The 18,876-nt window shown below is 50.4% G+C and overlaps 2 protein-coding genes and 1 long non-coding RNA gene across 5 annotated transcripts; 2 read left to right on the top strand and 1 right to left on the bottom strand.

The window, feature by feature from the left end:
- The first annotated feature begins 195 nt into the window (after positions 1-195).
- Positions 196-12,002, top strand: SHC1 (SHC adaptor protein 1). 3 transcript variants are annotated; one of them, XM_074265278.1, is made up of 14 exons: positions 196-352; positions 1,667-1,740; positions 4,581-4,742; positions 5,309-5,379; positions 5,912-5,975; positions 6,155-6,274; positions 6,544-6,597; positions 6,765-6,816; positions 7,041-7,167; positions 8,226-8,400; positions 8,500-8,563; positions 8,654-8,779; positions 9,056-9,294; positions 10,490-12,002. In XM_074265278.1, exons 2-14 carry the CDS (start codon positions 1,729-1,731, stop codon positions 10,616-10,618), a joined length of 1,395 nt encoding a protein of 464 aa, XP_074121379.1. In that variant the 5' UTR covers positions 196-352; positions 1,667-1,728; the 3' UTR covers positions 10,619-12,002. The 3 variants fall into 3 exon arrangements, with proteins under 3 accessions (XP_074121379.1, XP_074121380.1, XP_074121378.1); XM_074265279.1 differs by lacking the exon at positions 1,667-1,740 and having other exon boundaries at positions 199-352; XM_074265277.1 differs by lacking the exons at positions 196-352; positions 1,667-1,740 and having other exon boundaries at positions 4,083-4,742.
- LOC141541135 (uncharacterized) lies at positions 2,971-8,872 on the bottom strand. The gene is made up of 2 exons (XR_012481662.1): positions 8,029-8,872; positions 2,971-3,297 (listed from the first exon to the last, which is right to left on the bottom strand). It is a non-coding gene; the product is annotated as an uncharacterized LOC141541135 (long non-coding RNA).
- A 1,053-nt stretch (positions 12,003-13,055) lies between the features above and the next one.
- On the top strand, positions 13,056-18,649 carry PYGO2 (pygopus family PHD finger 2). Its single transcript, XM_074265286.1, has 3 exons — positions 13,056-13,376; positions 15,295-15,344; positions 15,836-18,649. The coding sequence occupies exons 1-3, from the start codon at positions 13,274-13,276 to the stop codon at positions 16,904-16,906; spliced, it is 1,224 nt and encodes a 407-aa protein (XP_074121387.1). The 5' UTR covers positions 13,056-13,273; the 3' UTR covers positions 16,907-18,649.
- Positions 18,650-18,876: the final 227 nt, after the last annotated feature.

Raw genomic sequence — 18,876 nt, 5'->3', positions numbered from 1 at the left:
TATATTTTTCACTCAATACTATTTAGAGGTTTTATTGGTCCATAGCGCCAGACGGCATGTCTTTATATACGCCCATGAGGCTATACACAAATTCTTATTGGCTATCATTGCTTTAAGGCCCTACCCCCTCAGTTTCACAGGAGGGAAGGGAGGGGCAATGAAATGGGGGTAAGAGACACGTAATGCGTAAAGGTCAAAGGTTAGCCAGACCGGAAGTGAGTGCAATAAAGTTTCTCTGGGGAGCCTGGGCTTGGGGGGAAGAAAGTTGGAGCGTCTACTTGAAGAAGCTGCGTCCGCTAGAACCGGAGTGAGACCGGCCCGCGGCGCGGAGCGGAGACCCCATGCGGCCCTGGTGAGTATGGAATTTTAGTAATCTTTAATATTCTTTCCCCTCACCCCCAATCCCCTGGAATCCCACTTCCGGCCAACCATGCATAAGTCCCGCCTTCTGGGACCCCATCCCCGGAAGTCCAGCCCCTGATTCAGGGGCTCCCCGAACCCCTCAAAAGTGATCACTTTCCTAAATCTTCCCCCCTCCCTGGATTTTCTTCCCGCCCGCATTTCTGGAGAGCTCTGCCTCCCGCATCCCCCAACCCAGAAACCACGCCCTCTTTAATCTGAATCTTCCCTGGGCCGCCCGCCCCCCAAGCAGGCCCTCCAGGAGTTCTTTAGGACTGGGCCTTGTAACGGCTCTGGCCTAGGGGGCCCCCAGCCCATTTCCTCAGCTGCCTCTCCTTAGAATTCTGGGGAGCTCTGCCCTTCATTTGGCCATAACCCCTCTTTACACCTCATCTCTATCTTTCCCCTGGCCCCTTTTCCATTTAAGTCAATAAATGTATGTGAAGCATCTCCTGTGTGCCCGCCACAGCGCTTGTGAGCCTCCCGGGAGCTTGCTTCTCGCGGAGGAGACAACTCGCAGACAGAAGTTAAAATTGTGTATCAAGTGACTCTCGCGAGGGGAGTTTCCGCGGGCAGCGGGGTCGGGACAGACTTCCCCGAGGTCGGGGCTCTTGGGCGAGATTTAAAGGGCAGCAGGCATTTTATGGATGCAGAGCGGGAGAGGGGGTGTTGGGGCCAGAAGACCCAGCTGGTTCATTTGGCTGTAAGATAAGAACGGACGAGAAGCGGAGAAACACTGAGCTTGGAAGTGCGGACCGGGAAGTATTTCGCACGGCCGGTCCCTGCCCTGCAGCAGCGCCTTCCAAGAGATAGAGAGTTCCGAGAATGTCCACGGTGACCGACAGGCCAGCCTCCCTCCCCAGTCACACACAGTCCCTCCGTGGGCCCAGGCTTTCTAACCGTCCCGGTCCCTCCACCTCCAGCCCATGTGTAGGTCGTCATTTAAATAGACTGAGGTCCCCGAAAACTCCCGTGAGAAAAGCAGTGCAAGTTTTCTCAGTTCATTCTGCACCTGAGGAAGCAGTCAGAGTTCAGTGACAGGATTGCATTAGCATTGAGTATTACAGGAGTTATCTTAAGTTTCCCAACCTAAACCAAAGGCCCGCTCTAGTTGTCTATCCCTGACTTCGATCTGGGGGACGGAAGGCTGGCTGCCCTCTGCCTCCCCCTGGGGCCTTAATTTTATTCTTGGGTGTGGGGTGACCTGAAATGGGCTGGGAAATCCCTCCTAAGTTCCCGGATCTACTCCCTGAGTTTCCCTTCCCAGGACCGGCTCCACCCCAGAAACAGCTGCATGTCGTACCTGTACCTCAGGAGCTGGGCTGGGCCATGGACTCCCTGGTGTGTAGAATGGGGTTGTGAAATGGGTAACTGCCCCCCACCTTCCCCATAGATGTAGTGCATTTTGGAGTTGGGAGGTGGGGGGTTGTTTTGTCCCTCTGGCTTTAGAGACTTTACCCCAACCCCCACTCCCGCTTTCTTGTCTGGGTATTCCCCATCTTTTCACTGCCTGCCTAACCTTCAGTCCAGGAAACATTCCTGAGGCTTTTGCTGTTTCCGGCTGCTTCCTGCCACAGTACTCTCCTCCTTTCCCTCCTCCCCCTGGGCAGAGAAAGCAAACGTTTCCCACCCCCACCCCAAACCACTGAAAGTCATCTAATTTTTAGCTCTCTGGAACTGAATTTCTTCCACATTCTTTTCCAAATAAACCCTTTCAAGTAGCTCACTATTTTCTTATTGAGAAAGCTATGAGAAAATGAGTATCTTGTAGGTAGTACAGCAATCGTGGCATGGTCTGTAAGATACATGGCTAATGATCTTTTGGGTCTTCCTTTTTCTGTGAACTGAGCTTGGCAAAAGGGAAGAGATGGGGATGATACATTTTTCCCAGTGTTTTAGGAACGATGGGTTGAAACAGACACTTCCATCTACTCTCCCTTCCCCCATTTAATCAGATCATAGATTTGATAGATTAGCTGGGGGAGGTCAGCTAGGCCAACCCTTCTCCCCTCTACTTATTTTATAGATGTCAGGTCTGAGACCTAGTGAGGTTGCCTAAAGTCACAGATGCCAAGTAGAAGAGGAATTTAAGCCCTGGTACTCAACCATACAAATTTTGGCTAAGAGATGAAAGAAAGCTTTTCTCTCCCTAGGCAAGGAATGTACCTGAGGCTCAATTTTGAATTTAGTCCCTCTAATCTTTTTTGTTGTCTACTTTTATAGGAATTTCTGCCCTCTCCTCCATTTGATTTGGCAGGAAGTCAGGAACTTGTGGGTGGAGGAAATGGGTCTTGGACCGTTTCCTGTGTCCAGATTCAAACCTGACTCCCCCCCAAACTCCCCTTTTCTGTATGGTTAGAACATGATTGTGGGGGTTGGAGAAGAGTCTTTTTTCAGAACGGGGCTAGACTTAAGGATCACTGGGAGGGAACCAGCAACTTCGCACTCACACATAGGTATGCACACACCCCCTCTGTGTGCCACGAATCCCTTTTGCTTTTAAATCTGCTCTTACTCCCAGTACCTAGTGGCTATGGGGAGGAGTATAAAAGACTCTTTAACGATGGGGTCATAGCTTAGAGCTCTATTAGCATGATTAGGATCTGATGACCAGTAATTTTTCTTCCCTGTGATCCTCATGGAATGGGTAAGTGCCCCAATGTAGAGGTAAAGCAGTCCTGTAGGTTAGTTGAAATTTACTCAGGAGAATTGTTGGGTAGTTCAGTATCTAGTCTTCTGACTTGGGGCTTTGAGTTATTAGGTTAATAACCTGGAAGAGGGAGTAGCAGAATCTTCCCACTTTCCAAGTGTTGTCCCCTTGGTTTCACCATCACTTGTGTTTCCCCATCATGCACGGTGTAGTACAGGTGGGTTAGAACTCGGGCTGGCTCAGTTCCCCTGTGTCAGGTTGAAAGGTTAAAAAGAGGAATGAGACACGTCTCAGCCGCCTTCCTCTCCTACATTCCCACGCTCCCCTTCTGGAGCCTTGTGGGGCTGGCTGTCCCGAGGCCCCGTTTTGGCCTGGCTCCCTCATTCTTGTAGCCCTCTGGGCTCTGCTCATCCTGCCCTTTCGCTTAGCAACGCTGTGCAATATCTATCTTTCCTTCCAGGCAGAGAAGAGAGATTTCCTTTCTACTCTGTCACCAGCTGTTGTGGCCATTTTAGCTAATGGCCTTGAGGTTCCCTGGGGATCTTCTCCCCAGGCCAAGCGGAGGCAAGGGGCTTGAAGACAAGGTGGCCAGGACGTTAAACTGGGGTGGGAAAGGGAAGTCGGTCAGGATTGTCCCCTTTTCCTATCTCTCTGTTTCCCTCCCCACTGTGCCCTGACTTCCTGCCTTCCCCTCCTCCCTTCCCAGTGTCAGGCATTAGACTTTGAGATCTATTCTCCCTTCTCATCATCTCTTCCCTTTTCCCCATTCCCGATTGTGCCCAGTTGGGAGGAGGGGTTGGGTATGTGGAAGTGGGAGGGCCATAGAGATTCCCTCCCTTCGGATTTGAGGCCTTGGGTGGGGTAGAAGTGGGGGGCTCTGCCTCTTCTGTGCCTGTGAGTCAGCACTGACTTCCTGATTGGCCTTCACTTAGCAGCTCTCCTCCTCTGGGGAGGAGCCCAACTGCTCCTGGTCTAGCTCTGTCTTCTACAGTCAGAGAAGAGGCTTCATGCTAGGCGGGGTTGGAGCCAGGGCTTGTCTGGGTCTGAGCTGGGGGGAATGGAGGTCTTCCCTGCAAGGACTCTGTGACTACCTGTCTGTATCTTTCGGAGCAAACTAAGGGCCTGGGAATGCCCCCGGCCCGGCCCCCTTACCCTGACTGGGGGGAGGGCCGGGCTGGACAGCAACTTCCTTCCCTCTTCAGCCATGGATCTCCTGCCCCCCAAACCCAAGTACAACCCTCTTCGGAATGAATCTCTATCATCACTGGAAGAGGGGACTCTGGGACCCTTATCCCCTGGGGAGCTGTCCTCTCCATCTGCCTCTTCCCTGGGACCCATTTTGTCCCCTGTGCTAGGAGATGATAGTCCTACAACCCTTTGCTCTTTTTTCCCTCGGATGAGCAATTTGAAGCTAGCCAATCCAACTGGGGGGCGACTGGGGCCCTCTGAAGAGTCAGGTCAGGGACTTGAGGAGAGGGAAAGAAATGCAGGGGGGGCTGGGCCAGACTCAGGTCCTTCACCTCTTCTCCAGGACATGAACAAACTGAGCGGCGGGCGGAGGACTCGGGTGGAAGGGGGCCAGCTGGGGGGTGAGGAGTGGACTCGTCACGGAAGCTTTGTCAACAAGCCAACTCGGGGTTGGTTGCATCCCAACGAAAAGGTCATGGGACCTGGGGTTTCCTACCTTGTTCGGGTGAGTGAGTATATCTGTACTTCTAAATACTCCTTCCCTTACCCCTACCCAGCCCTCTTTTACCTGAGATCCTTTCAAGTTCTTTATTGAACTAGATTTTGTGTTTTCTTCCTCTATCAGATTGTCTCTCCAGGTACATTAGCCCTCCATAGTTTATTTTTCATCCTATCTCCTGCCCCAGATGCTTTCACCATTCCTTTCTGGTTCCCTTTTTTTTTTTTTTTTTTTTCTCCTAATTCTTCTGCAAACATTCCTATTTCCTATTTTCTTCCTCTTCATATCATTCTAGTCTTCTCTTCCCAGTACCTAAAGATTGTCTTTCCCTATTACTTTACATAGATTGTTTTCCTAACCTGTTCTCTTCTACACTGGGACATAGGGGTGTTCCATACTCAGGTACCAAGCAGGGTCATTGGGTAGGCATTTATATTCTGTAATTAATATAAGAGAAAATCCTGAAAGGTTTGGGTGGGGGGAGGCAGCATATCTTTTGTGTGTATGGGTGTTGACTGTATTGCTGGTAGTAGTTGGCAGTGGTCAAATACTCCACTTTTCTCCTCCCTCAGTACATGGGTTGTGTGGAGGTCCTCCAGTCAATGCGGGCTTTGGATTTCAGTACTCGTACCCAGGTCACCAGGTGAGTTGGGTTTGTCTGGGTTATGGGTGATGGAATTCAGCATTGGGACCAGATGGGGACATGTGGGGACATGTGGTCATGATAGCACAGAAGGAGCATAATTACTGAGGAATGGAGTACTCAGGGCAGCCCATTCAAAGATCTGGGTTCCTCTTCACCTATCTAGCCTTGGAATGGAGCAGGAGCAGTTCCTGAATCAATTAGTGTTGGTCATGGCTTCCCGTGTGCCAAGCCTTAGAAATACAAAGATACCGAAGGGTGGGGGCATGGTTTCAGGGAAAATTAGTATTTGGTGACTAGAAGGATTGAGGTTAAGGGGAAGTGACTGGGTCCATCACTGGGCCCAGAGGCCCTAATCCAATCAGCCAGCAAGCAGCTCCTTAGTATCATCAAATATTAAAGGCCCTTAATTCAATCAGCCACTACAAAGAGCTCAGAGTGCCCCTGGAGTCTGTCCCTGGCTTTCCCTCCCTTAGACTTATGTTGGGGCCCCGGGAAATCTTTGCTTCTGAGTAAGTCTTTGTCTTCTTAGGGAAGCCATCAGTCTGGTGTGTGAGGCTGTGCCCGGGGCCAAGGGGGCTGCACGGAGGAGAAAGGTACCTGGGGAGCATTATCATGGGAGAGTAGTAGATGGGAGGAGAGAGGTAAGGGATGTTGGAAGGATTGAAAGGGCAGAGGGGGAAGGAGGGAAATGGTTTTCTGGTTATAGAAACTGGGTCTTCAGTCCTAGGCCTGTGACCCTTAACCCCCCAATTTTCTGTGGATCCTCTCTTAGCCCTGTAGCCGCCCACTCGGCTCCATACTGGGGAGGAGTAATCTAAAGTTTGCTGGCATGCCCATTACCCTAACTGTTTCTACCAGCAGTCTCAACCTCATGGCTGCAGATTGTAAACAGGTTGGTTGGGACTGGGAAGTGGGGAGGGGTGATCCTTACGGAAAGGGAAACAGTTTGGCCAATGAAGGAAAATGATTGAAACACAGGGGGAAGAAATGAGGGGAAAACTGAGTATCTGGATGGAGGTAGTTAAGGGGTCCTGGTGGAAGGGACCAAGAATTGGAATGGGAGGGAATAAGGGAGGTAGGAAGGAAGAGAATCCTAAGGGGTGAAGAACATGGGTCAAAGTGGACTTGCTAACACTGTGTCCCACCACCCTGAACCCTCAGATCATTGCCAATCACCACATGCAGTCAATCTCATTTGCATCCGGTGGAGATCCAGTAAGTTGTGGTAAAAAGGGATGGTGGGTAGGGAAAAGTAGAGTGACTGAATTGGGATGGCCTATAATGTTTGGATGGAAGTATGTAGGCGGATTAAGAGATTTTCAGGGGTTGGTGGGGGAGATGACAAAGCTAAGCTGGCTGATTTTGCCCGACTGATCCCCTAGGACACTGCAGAGTATGTTGCCTATGTTGCCAAAGATCCTGTCAACCAGAGAGGTAAGAAGGAATATCATGGGATGGGTCAGGGAAACACCTATCCATTGATAAGAATGAAGAATGGATCCCTGGTTATTAGTTTTCTGTGGCCCTTGAGGGAATTTTGAGCTTCTCTTGCCCAGTGGGTGGCTTTTTCCAAGGGGCCTGGGATGGCCGGGCTAGTGCCTGAACATCCCCAGCCCCATACTTGTTGCTTATAAGGACAATGCCTGCTGTGCCCATAGCCTGCCACATCCTGGAGTGTCCAGAAGGACTAGCACAGGATGTCATCAGCACCATTGGCCAGGCTTTTGAGCTGCGCTTCAAACAATACCTCAGGAACCCACCGAAGCTTGTCACTCCCCACGACAGGTAGGATGAAGGCTAGGGATGTGGGCATTGGGGTGGAAATATTCCCTAGAGGAAAGAAAACTTCAGAAATTTCTTCAAAACCCAAATTATCTCATCCAGTGCTGCAAGCCTTTTTGAAGCTCCTACTCTGCAAAATACGATGCTAATGAATGGGGATAAAAAGACCCCCAAAATCAATAGTTCCTCATCCTGATTGTGATAGCTTCCATTCTATTTGGGAGAATACAATATTTCAACAATTCAATGACTATTAATTAAATTGGAGGAGAAATCATTAACAGTTGGGTAGGGGATGAAGAGGAGCTAGTGAATCAAATGGTGAGAAGTGGTACATTGTAAGAAAGTCAGTGTTTCCGTGCAGTAGAGGTGTCCCTTCTGTAGCCCCGTGTCCTCACTGCCTTGTTTTCTACTGCCCTCCTGAGAATTCTTTCCTGGAGTCTAATCTCTAGCCCTGATACTACAGTGTTCCTTCTTTGGAAAGATGGGTCACTTTAGTCTAGGCTGTCCCCCTTTTTTCCCAGATCCTGTGCCCCTAACTTCTGGTCAGTCAGTAGCTAGCTATTTTGCTAGTATAAAACTCTTTTTAAGGTTTGCAAAACCTTTTACATGAATGTCTCATTGAATCCTTACACAACAGCCCTTTGAGTTAAGTGCTTTGCAGACAGAAGTTGTGACTTGTCCAGTGTCACTTGGCTAGTAATAAAGTGGTCTTGATTCTAGGACCAGTGTTCTGTCTATAGGGTCACCTCACTTCCTTTAGACCAGATTAGCAGGAGAAAATGGGTAGAGTGCTGGACTTGGAGTCAGAAAGGCTCTAGTCCAAAATCTGCCTCTGAGACTGACTAGAGTGAGAACAAATACCTTCTCTGTGCTTTAGTCTCCTCTTCTGGTGGTCTCCTGGATCCCTGAGAGAGCTAAAGCTGCGACACTTCTGGCTGCTGCCCCACTTTGACCAGCTAAAAAGCAGAATCTCTTCTGGCTGATATGTACTGTCTGCAGACCAGTCTGGGCCAGGACTGGGAAGTGAAGGAGCCTTCTTTTTCTTTCTTTTCTCCCAGGATGGCTGGCTTCGATGGCTCGGCTTGGGATGAGGAGGAAGAAGAGCCCCCTGACCATCAGTACTACAATGACTTCCCAGGGAAGGAGCCCCCTCTCGGGGGAGTGGTAGACATGAGACTTCCTCTTCCAGCCCCCCCTAGCTCTCAGGCTGCCAGCCACCTTGGAGCCACTTTGGTATGTTGCTAAGACTGAGCAGGAAGGTCAGCTTGGGCCTGTAGGCTGGACTAGCCCAAAAGTGTCTGCAATTCTCATGCTGTGTTTGCCCCCACCTAGCCCGTTGGACAGATCGCTGGCGGTGACTATGAGGGCCGGAAACAGCTCCCTACTCCTGGGCCAGGTCTGCAGAAAGGGAAGGTCCGGGGGGGGGGGGGGGAGTTTACAAGGTTACAGACTCTGGGATTCTGGCAAACTCCTCTTCCTTTGGCAGGTAGAGAACTATTTGATGATCCCTCCTATGTCAATGTTCAGAACCTGGAAAAAGTCCGGCAAGGGGCTGGTATTTCTTCCAACCCTACTACCAATGGTAGTGCTCCACGTGACCTCTTTGACATGAGTAAGTAGTACTCTTTTTTTCCCCCTTGCTTTATTTTTTATGTTTTTCCTGCTTGTCTTCCTCTCTCTTACCCAACCCACCCTACCCCTCCCCTCAGTTTCTCTTTTCCCATCTTTTCCATCTTGGCTGCTGCTTTGCTTCACAGTTACCTTCTTTTGTCACCTCATAGTAGTGGGCTTTGGGGTAGGTCTGTTTTGTGTCTACTCTGAGTCCCACTGGTGAAAAAAAGCACATATTGCCTCTTGTCTTTACCCTGACTTGCCTTTACTCCCTCAGAGCCATTTGAAGATGCGCTTCGGGTCCCCCCACCTGCCCCTACAACAGCAATGGCGGAGCAGCTCCGAGGGGAGCCTTGGTTCCATGGGAAGTTGAGTAGGCGGGAGGCTGAAGGGCAGCTGAGGCTCAATGGGGATTTTCTGGTTCGAGAGAGTACGACCACCCCAGGCCAGTATGTCCTTACTGGCCTACAGAGTGGCCAGCCTAAACATTTGCTGCTTGTTGATCCTGAAGGCGTGGTAAGCTCCTGGATGTGTGTATGGGTGTGGATGAGGTCTGGCCTTCTGTCACCATCCTGAAACCTTTTTTCTCTTTGCAATTGTTTCTTCTATCACCTTTCCCCTTGCAGGTGGCCTAATTCCTACTTCTTCCCACTATTTATTTCTAAGACCAGCTCTATCAGCTCTATCAACTAGGAGGTGTTTTTTGGTCCAAACCCAACAAGACTCCTAGGCCTAACACACAAATCTGTTCCTCTAGTTTATATCCACTTAAAAGCCAAAGAATATTAGAATGTTGAAATTGAGAGAAACTTTTATTTTTTACATTCAATTTTATTTTGGTTTTAGTTTTTCATTCACTCCTCTTCCATATTCCCCTTTTCCCCAATTCGAAAAACAAGAAAAAAAAAATGCATGTCACATGTTATTAAATTAGCAATTGTTATTCTTATTACTACAGATAAAGGAACTGGTACTGGAAAGGGCAAGAGGCTAAATAAAATAAAGGTCATGTAGCTAGTTAGCGACAGAGGCAAAGTCTCTTAACTTTCAAATCCAATGTTTTTTTCTTCATGGTTCTTCTTGCATCCCATGCATCTCTTCCCATGTAAACTCTCTTTGCCAGAAATTCACCTGGCACAATTCTACACAATCCTTAGACCAGGCAGAAGTACAAATATGCCTTTAAGCTATTCTCCTCTAGAACTGTTAATCATTTTACTCCCATATTTACCTATTCCCTCTTCTTTTCCTTCTCTACTCTCTTTGGAGAGTAAAGTAAATCCCTCCATTCTGCCAATAATTATCTTTATCTTTACCCTCGCTTATCAATTTATTTCATAGATAATGATTTCAGGCCTTTGTTTGCCCTATAGATATGTCCCTCCTCTTTACTTCTGTTCTAAAGTAATCTTTCTTTTAAGAAGAACCAGGATTCCTCAATAATAATGGCTTGATACCCAGGACTTCCTTAGTCTTAAGTATTTTCTTCATTCTTTTTGTCCTTTCCTACTTAACATCCCAATTTCTTCACTCTTCTCTTCCTAACAATTCTCCCTCTTTTCCTAAATGACTTAGATTCTTCAGTCTTTGAGAGCTGAATGCTTCATCTTAATTCAACCATCCATCTAATCACCTTCCTCTTCCCCTCCTCCTAACAAAAAAACCCCTAGAAATGTTCAATGTCTAAATTTCCTCTGCCACCTGCCACTAGGTTCGGACAAAGGATCACCGATTCGAAAGTGTCAGTCACCTCATCAGCTACCACATGGACAATCACCTACCAATCATCTCTGCAGGGAGCGAGCTGTGTCTTCAGCAACCAGTAGAACGGAAGCTATAACTGACCTGATCCTGTTTTCAACCTTCTTTCAGTCTCCAGGACGCTCCCTTTCACTTTTCTTATCCCATCTGGGGGGAAATGTTATGGTTGCAGCACTCTGTGATATCTGTAACTGGCCTGAATCCTTGGGTTCAGGTCCTGGAGGAGGGATTAATCCTTCTCTTCTACAAGAGTATTAGTGCCCATACCAGCCTCATGGACTTTGGCAAGACCCCCTAACGAGAAAGAGGAATCTTAGGGACAATTGCAGTGGAATGGGATTTTTCTTCAAAGGGACAAAATTCTATCCCTTCTCCAGTGTTTAAACCTTGTGCCTTTGACCATGCGCCAGGTCCAAATAAGTTTTATGCAAAGTTTATCTGTGGGCTAGAAATGTTTGATACTCTGCCTCTAGAATCATGTTCCCCCAGCCCTCCTTTAGCCTGTTTCCACCAGACTGGATTTGGAAGACAAGGGGCAGATTTGGTTGCTCATCCTTCATCAAAGAAGATGTTTAGTCCTCAGAGTCTAGCCCAGAACTTCCTGGCCAGGGGAGGTGAATGTCCAGTCCCCAATTCTCCCCTTTGCCACATACACAGAGTGCCTCCTGGCCAGGCCCCCTTACTCCAGGGGTCTGTATATACATTTCGTAAATATCCATCTCCCCTCCCCCCATCATTGCATGCACATTGTCCTCTTTTACAGCCAAAGTGTAGCCCCTTGTAGCCTCTCAACTCCTTTGAGTTGGACAGTGAATCCAGTGTTTGGTTCTTCTATACAGTCAACTCTCAATTTTCTGCGTTAATTTGAGGGGTAATGGTTAATCTAACTGTGGATAATTCCCATATATATTTTTTTAATTTAGTTTGGGAAGTTATAGTTTTTGCAACTGAATTATTTCCTAATTTTGTCTTGCTTGAGCACAAAAGTTATCTTTATACATATAGCACCTTTTTTATTTTTTCAAAGACTTCATCTATTATATCATTTTACCATCATGACAAGCCTGTGAGATAAGTAGCATAGGCATTATTATCTCCATTTTACAATTGAGAAAACCAATGCATAGAGGTTAGGTGATTGTTGAAAGCCACATAGACAGTAAATGGCCAAGACTGAAAACCAGACCTCATCTTAGCCTAGGAAAAGGCTGGAATTTAACTTTGCTGCAGATAAGCCTCAGAGAGGAGCATTTAAATCAATGTATTTATTGAGTACCTGTTGCTGGACAGTGGGAGGAATACAGAAGAGATAGAAGATAATCCTTCTAAGGAGTTGTGGTTAATGGAGAGTTGACTGTATCTTAATCTCCTATTTCTTTCTCCTACCCTTGTTTTGTTTGAATCAATTCACGGGTCTCACTTATACCAAAGGGAAATGTCATTAAAGATCATTATTTCTTTTATCATATGTCTCCCTTTCAATTCAGAACCTCTTTTATTCTTTTGGGACCTGCTTGGGATTTGGGAAAGAGCAAGCAAGCTCTGGTCCCACCTATGAATGAAGCGAATGTGCGTGTTGTGTTTGGGCTTGTGTGTAGCTGGCTGATAGACTTGTGCTAGATGGTTGTGGTAGTGTGATAGCACTGTGGGAGGGATATATAGGTGTTACTTTGTATCTTGTTACTTGGAGGGATGATTGTTGGGGTGTGATTGATAAGCTGTGAACATGTCTTTGGTGGTAGGGATATATAGGAGGGGTGTCTGGGTGGTTTGTGGTTTAGATTTGATTGTGTTTAGGTTTATTACTGTGAGAGTGATGTCAAGGTGGGATATACCATTAAAGTAGTATGGGTGTGGAATTAACTATATCTAGATTGTGATATGGCTAAATCCAAGGAAAGGACCAATGTGGAAGTCTCCGTATAATTTGTGTGTAGGAAGGATTACTAAGTGGGGAACCATCGTTGACACTGGCTTGACTGTAATGTCACTATAGAAGGGTAGATGGGGATGAGTGACATGTATCTGAGCATGTGTATCCGACAGTGGTGGGCCAGCATGACTGACTGGGTCGGATGTGTGTTTGGGCACAGTATCACTGCAGGGAGGGTGTATGAGTAACGGGGCTGTACGCGTGCTGGGGCATCACTGTGGGGAGGCCTGGAGCTGTGCAGACTAGGGTAGGAGGGGGGGTTGTGAATGACAGCTAGGGGCGGGATGGGGCTGAGTGTGAGTGAGGCCTGTGTGTCTGGCGGTGGCATCACTAGGAGGGGCAGATGGGTGTTCGAGGGCGCACGCCCTGGGCACCAAGGTAGCTGGCCCTGCCCCCTCCCGGACAGGAGTCTGCTGGAGAACGGGTGCGCTGTGATACGCTCAGGCTTGGCTGGACCTTCCCCCTGGAGTCCCCGTCTCCCGGGCCTCCGCGCTGATGGTAGAGTCCTTGTTTCCGCTTGTAAGTCTCTCTCTCCCCTCCCCACGGAGTTGAAGTGGTGGAGCCCCAGTCGAGTTCCGGTTCCGGTTCTGGCGGCGGGCGGGCGGGTGAGTCGGGAGGGAGCTCCCCATCCGCTCTGGCGCTCGCTCCCTCCTCCGTGCTGCCCAGGATGGTACCGCCCAGGGGCCTGCGCTGGCCCTGATCCCCCCCTCTGGGAGATGGTGCAGGCCGGGGGCTCTGCGCCCCCCCGCCGCCGTCCGGGCGGCCGCCGCCGCCGCCGCCGCTGACCCGCGCCCCCGCCCCATGGCCACCGCGGCGCCGCCCCCCCCTGACAAGCTGGAGGGAGGAGGCGGCCCCGCCGCGCCGCCAGCGCCGCCCAGCACCGGGAGAAAGCAGGGCAAAGCCGGTGAGAGCGGGGGCGGGGGGGCTCAGCGGACGAGTCCGGGGTGTTAGCAGAGGCTTAGGGGAGTTAGGATTTCAGGGAGAGCAGTCTGAGGTAGGGGGTGGTTGGGGTCTTAGGCAGAGCGTTTGAAGGGCTCCTAGGGGTCCCGGGGAGGGAGCTGGGCGCGGGGGTGGCGAGGCTCGGAGCCGGGGGGCGGGGGCTCCGGCCCGAGTTCCCGGACTCCTGGGTTGTGCTCCCGAGCTGAGGGTTGGAGTGCCGGAGGACGGCCCCGGAGGTCTCCGGCCGGGAAGTTTCTCTGGGCAGCGCTGGGAGAGTTGGGATTTGGGTCTAAGGATGGGGGGTATCGGCGCCTGGGCTGGGGCCTTAGGGAGGGAGGAGGCTTTCACGTTAGGGGGGCTCCCGGACGGAGAGGAGTTGCAGTGGTTCCTGCCTCTTGGGGCTCTCACTCTGGGAGCCTCTGAAGTCCGGGAGCAGCGGTCCCTGGAAGGGGGGCGGCCGGCAGGGAGCTTGCTGTCTGCCCGGGTACAAAAGGGGAAACCAGGACCCGCGTTCTGTGGGAGAACAACACTGTACACACGGGGGGGGGGGCATTTAGGGGTGAGGAGCGCAGAGGCCTCCCCAGCGCCGGAGGCTCGAGCTCGTCCTTGAACTTTTTCTAAATGTTCGCTTCTGCTTCTCCCTCCAGTCCCTCCCCCACCAGAGAAGGCAGGAAATTCGATACCCATATGAAGTCATGCAAAACATATTTCCACATCAGCTATGTTGAGGGGAGAAAAAAAAGTGAGGAAAATAAGGTGAAAACCGGGTATTTCCATCCCCCTCAGAGTTAATCGGCTCCGGGGGGCTGTGGTTTTCACCGCCTCGGTTCTAGAAGCCAAACCTTTCCCGCCTGGTCATCCTTACGGTATCCCCTGGTTCTGTTCCCTTCTCTTTGTATCAGTTTGTGCAAGTCTTCCCAGGGTTTTCTGAAACGGCCCTTTTGGCTCTCAGCCTCACTGTGGCACATCACAGGCCACGGCCCATGGCGAAGAGAGCAGCCATCCGCATTTTGGGGCAGATAGAGCCTCCTCCTTCCGTCTCCTTGGGACAGACCCAGTGTGGTGGGCTGGGCTCCCGAGCCCTGGGCATGTCTGGATTGTTCTCCCCAGTGGTTCCCAGTGGCCCGTTTTCCACACCGCCTCCAGCATTTGCCGAGCTCCTTTTCCCTTGTGTTAGCCAGGTGTGAGGAGGTCCCTCTGGAGTTTTCAGCTTGTATTTCTCTAATCAATAGTTGTTTAAAGCCTTTTTTATATGACCATGGGTAGCTTGGATTTCTTCTGAAAATTGCCTGTTCGTATTCTTTGACCACGAAAATAGAAGGGAGCGGTGAGGGTGCAGAATATTTCAGGGGGACGAGACAGTCAGTGGGGACAAAGACATCTGGATTTATAGGAGATTCTACTCTGCATGGGGGGGTTGAGAGGATTCAGCAGGGCTTCTGAGGTCATTGGAGACAACCTAAAATTGAAGGGGGCCGTGATTGGGGCCAATTTGAAGTGCTCACCAGACTCCTAGAGAGCGCTAGTTCTACCTTACATTATAGAGACTTAGGCCCGGACTATTTGCTGGGCATCTGGGGGGAAGGAATGAGCAGTTGAGGGAGTCCTAGACTGACGCTATGAAACACTCCTCTAAATCCCAGACTTAGCCTGGAATGTGGCTCCTCATTCTCCTTCCCCCTTGCATTCTTCAGCCTGGGATTCCAGGTTAATGGGAGTTGGGAGCAGAGCAAGCCTTGGGTTGGAAACAATGTAGAGACCTGACAGCACTGAGGGAAGAGGCTTGGAGATTTGTCTGGGGCATGGCTGTGGGGAATGGGGCTTGGAGAGCCTAGGCTGCCCATTTCTTGGAGACATCCTCCTCAACCATTCTTTCTTTCCAGGTCTGCAAATGAAGAGCCCAGAAAAGAAACGGCGCAAGTCAAATACTCAGGTGAGTGGGGTCTATATTAGGTGGGGTGGGGTCTTTTTTCATTAGCCTTAGGGACACCACGATCCTGCTTCTTGCCTATCCTACTTGAAAGCCTTAGTCTTCCCATCTATTCCTTGGAGTGGGTATAGGAAGAGAGGAAGTGGAGGAGTTCCTGTTGGTGCCGTTTTGTAGATCTCTTCTTGATCTATTCATACCCCTTCAGGCCTGCTCTGAGACAGGTTGAGTTTGATTTTATCAGAGACCCCCTTCCTGCTCTAAATCCCGTGGTATGAGTAAGCCAAGAGACTGGGTTTGACAGAAGTTTCTTTTTGGTCAGGCGCTATCAACATCCACAATCATTCCCTAGCTACCCAATTTCCTTTATTGTTCCCACAATCTCTTGTAAGGGAACTATATTTTGGATCTCCCTCCCTGTTCTCCGGGTCTTTGCTTTCCTGTGTTCTTTCACCTGTAACGCCTCCCTTTCCCCTCTTTGTCCTTCCCCTTCCCAGGGCCCTGCATACTCACACCTGACGGAGTTTGCACCACCCCCAACCCCCATGGTGGATCATCTGGTGGCATCCAACCCATTTGAGGATGACTTTGGGGCCCCCAAAGTTGGGGGGGCAGCACCTCCTTTCCTTGGCAGCCCCGTGCCCTTTGGTGGATTTCGTGTGCAGGGGGGCATGGCAGGCCAGGTGCCCCCAGGCTATGGTGGTGGAGGTGGAGGAGGGCCTCAACCACTGCGACGACAGCCTCCTCCTTTTCCCCCCAATCCAATGGGTCCTGCCTTCAATATGCCCCCTCAGGGCCCTGGGTACCCACCCCCAGGTAACATGAACTTCTCCAGCCAGCCCTTTAACCAGCCCTTGGGCCAGAACTTTAGTCCTCCTGGGGGACAAATGATGCCAGGCCCTGTGGGGGGGTTTGGACCCATGATTTCACCTACTATGGGGCAGCCACCCAGAGGGGAGCTGGGCCCTCCCTCCCTTCCCCAACGATTTGCCCAGCCAGGTGCTCCCTTTGGGCCCTCACCTCTTCAGCGGCCTGGCCAAGGACTCCCGAGTCTGCCCCCTAACACGAGCCCCTTCCCTGGTCCTGATCCTGGTTTCCCTGGTCCTGGAGGAGAGGATGGAGGGAAGCCCCTAAATCCTCCTGCAGCAACTGCCTTCCCCCAGGAGCCTCATTCGGGCTCACCTGCTGCTGCTGTCAATGGCAACCAGCCCAGTTTTCCCCAGAACAGTGGTGGTCGGGGTGGGGGCACCCCAGATGCCAACAGCCTGGCGGCACCTCCCAGTAAGACAGGCGGGGCATCAGGGCACCAGCCCCCTCCAGGCTTGGTGTACCCATGTGGGGCATGCCGGAGCGAAGTGAATGACGACCAGGACGCCATTTTGTGTGAGGCGTCTTGTCAGAAGTGGTTCCATCGAGAATGTACTGGCATGACAGAGAATGCCTATGGGCTGCTGACCACCGAAGCTTCGGCCGTCTGGGCCTGTGATTTCTGCCTCAAGACCAAGGAGATCCAGTCCGTCTACATCCGAGAAGGCATGGGACAACTAGTGGCTGCCAATGATGGGTGATGTGGACAGAGGCAGCGTGGGACCAGGCGATCTCCTGGAGGACCATGGACCTTTCCTCTCGTGGCTCTTGGTCCCAGCTCTCCACTCAGGCTGGGAGGAAGCATAGTGATTCCTGGGGCTGAGAGAAGGGATTTACTGGGCAAGGGAATGCCTGGATCTTTCTCTCTTTGGAACCTGCACCTGAAGGGCTAAGAAAGAGTCCCCTGGGAGCCTTGTTGAGCAGTGCCATTCTCTGATTGTCCAGGGTGTCTTAAAGAGGAAAGGATAGAGGGGTAGGATATTGAGTGGACATTATTGGTTTGGGGCTGCATTTCCTTACTGGTGCCAGATGCCTTATAGTATCTGCCTAATACTCCTACCCAGTCTCACTCTGAGGGATAAACTCCTGAATGTTTTTTCCCCCATTCCTTCAGTGGTCTCCCATGCAGCCCAGTGCAGAAGACAGTATTAATCAATGAGTGGAACCAGTTGGTAGGGGTCATCCATTTTTTTCTAGCAATTCTCTTTCCACTGGCTTCCCTCCTCTGGAACCAAAAGGCTTTGAGGAAACTAGATGAAGGTCTGAACCACAGCAGATTTCTGGAGATTTTGGTGACAGCAAGATCAGAATGGGTGAGAGATGGTGTTCTTGAGCTTGTTCCCTCATACCAAAGTCACAGGTCCCTCCCTCCCCAGTTCCAGTCTCTTCATCTGCTTCCCTCACCCCTGACATTTTGTACATCTCATAGACAATAACTGTTTTTCCAAATCTGCCCTTTTATCTATAGCACCTGTGTCTGCTATACTGAGAACCGAAGAAAAGAGTAGAAATCCCAATAATTTTCTCAATCATTTATTTCAGATGTTCTTATAAATAAAGGATAAAAGTGAAGGTTACATCTTCCCCCTTTGGATGGGGCAGGGTTATTCCCTGGGATCCTTATGGGAGGTTAGGAAAGAATTGGATATTTTCATACTTTTCCCCAGAATTTCCCAAGGCTTAAGTGATCCAGCAGTTGAAAATCTGATTTTTATCATCCCTTTACAGTGTATTTTCTCTTCTGATAAAACCACTTGGCTGAAGGAGATGGTTGGCTGCTCAGCATGGGGCCTCTCTGCTTAGCCCCTGCTGGTTCTGAGTTATGTGGGTACTCTACTTGCCCCCTTTCCCACCCTGATGAAACCCTCAGCTTGCAGCTCAGCTCCCCCTTGGTGATTGGGGGTGAGGCTTAGTCATCTGGAAGGAATCAGCAGCCTCTAGCTGTCAGTACTCCTTTAGCTGAGGAGGGAGTAATGGAAAAGGGCCAAGGTATATTTTTTCCTCTGCACCCCAGGCAGCTTTCCCTGTTCCAGAGCACTTGGATGAGATAACTCCAAGGCAAGGGGACTGGGCATCTCGGTTTCTTGTCTGTTTTTTGCTAATGCTCAAAGCTCTTCCTTAATTCCAGAACAGAGTGGACCAGTGTTCCTGTCCCTTTTTCCCTGGGTGGGGGGGAAAGAACAAAACATGAAAAGGAACTGACCACGGATGGAAAACCACACTTAAATTTTGTGTTGTTTTGGTTTGCCTCTGACGTCCCTTCCCATTATCTGTTGCTATTTTTGTGCATTCCTCCTCTGCCCTGTTTTCTTCTTTCCCCGTTTTGTAAAGAGCCACCCCCTCTATCCACTAAGATCGGGGCAAAGGGGCCGGGGTGGATTGGCATTGGTGGGGGCCTTTGGTCTTTTTGTACGGTTGGATTTATAAAGTGACTTGAAAAGCCACGTTGGGTCCCCGACTTGTGTTTGGGGGGCGGCAGCCTCTGGTAATGCGAACTTCTCGGAGGCGGCCTCGAAGCTTGCTGCGGGCTCCACGCGCTCGCTCCACCTCTTATGGGGTAACGTGCCGGGAATGGGCAGATTTTTCACACCGCCTGGGGAGGTCTGTCCGGAGAGCTGGGAACGGCCTGCACCGGCCCGGCTGAGCGAGGAAAGCCTGGTTGGAGGGGGCT

Source organism: Sminthopsis crassicaudata, chromosome 4 (assembly GCF_048593235.1).
Source record: "Sminthopsis crassicaudata isolate SCR6 chromosome 4, ASM4859323v1, whole genome shotgun sequence".
NCBI classification, from domain to species: domain Eukaryota; kingdom Metazoa; phylum Chordata; class Mammalia; order Dasyuromorphia; family Dasyuridae; genus Sminthopsis; species Sminthopsis crassicaudata.
The sequence above is the reverse complement of the archived record's forward strand: the minus strand, read 5'-3'. Positions and strand labels throughout refer to the sequence as shown.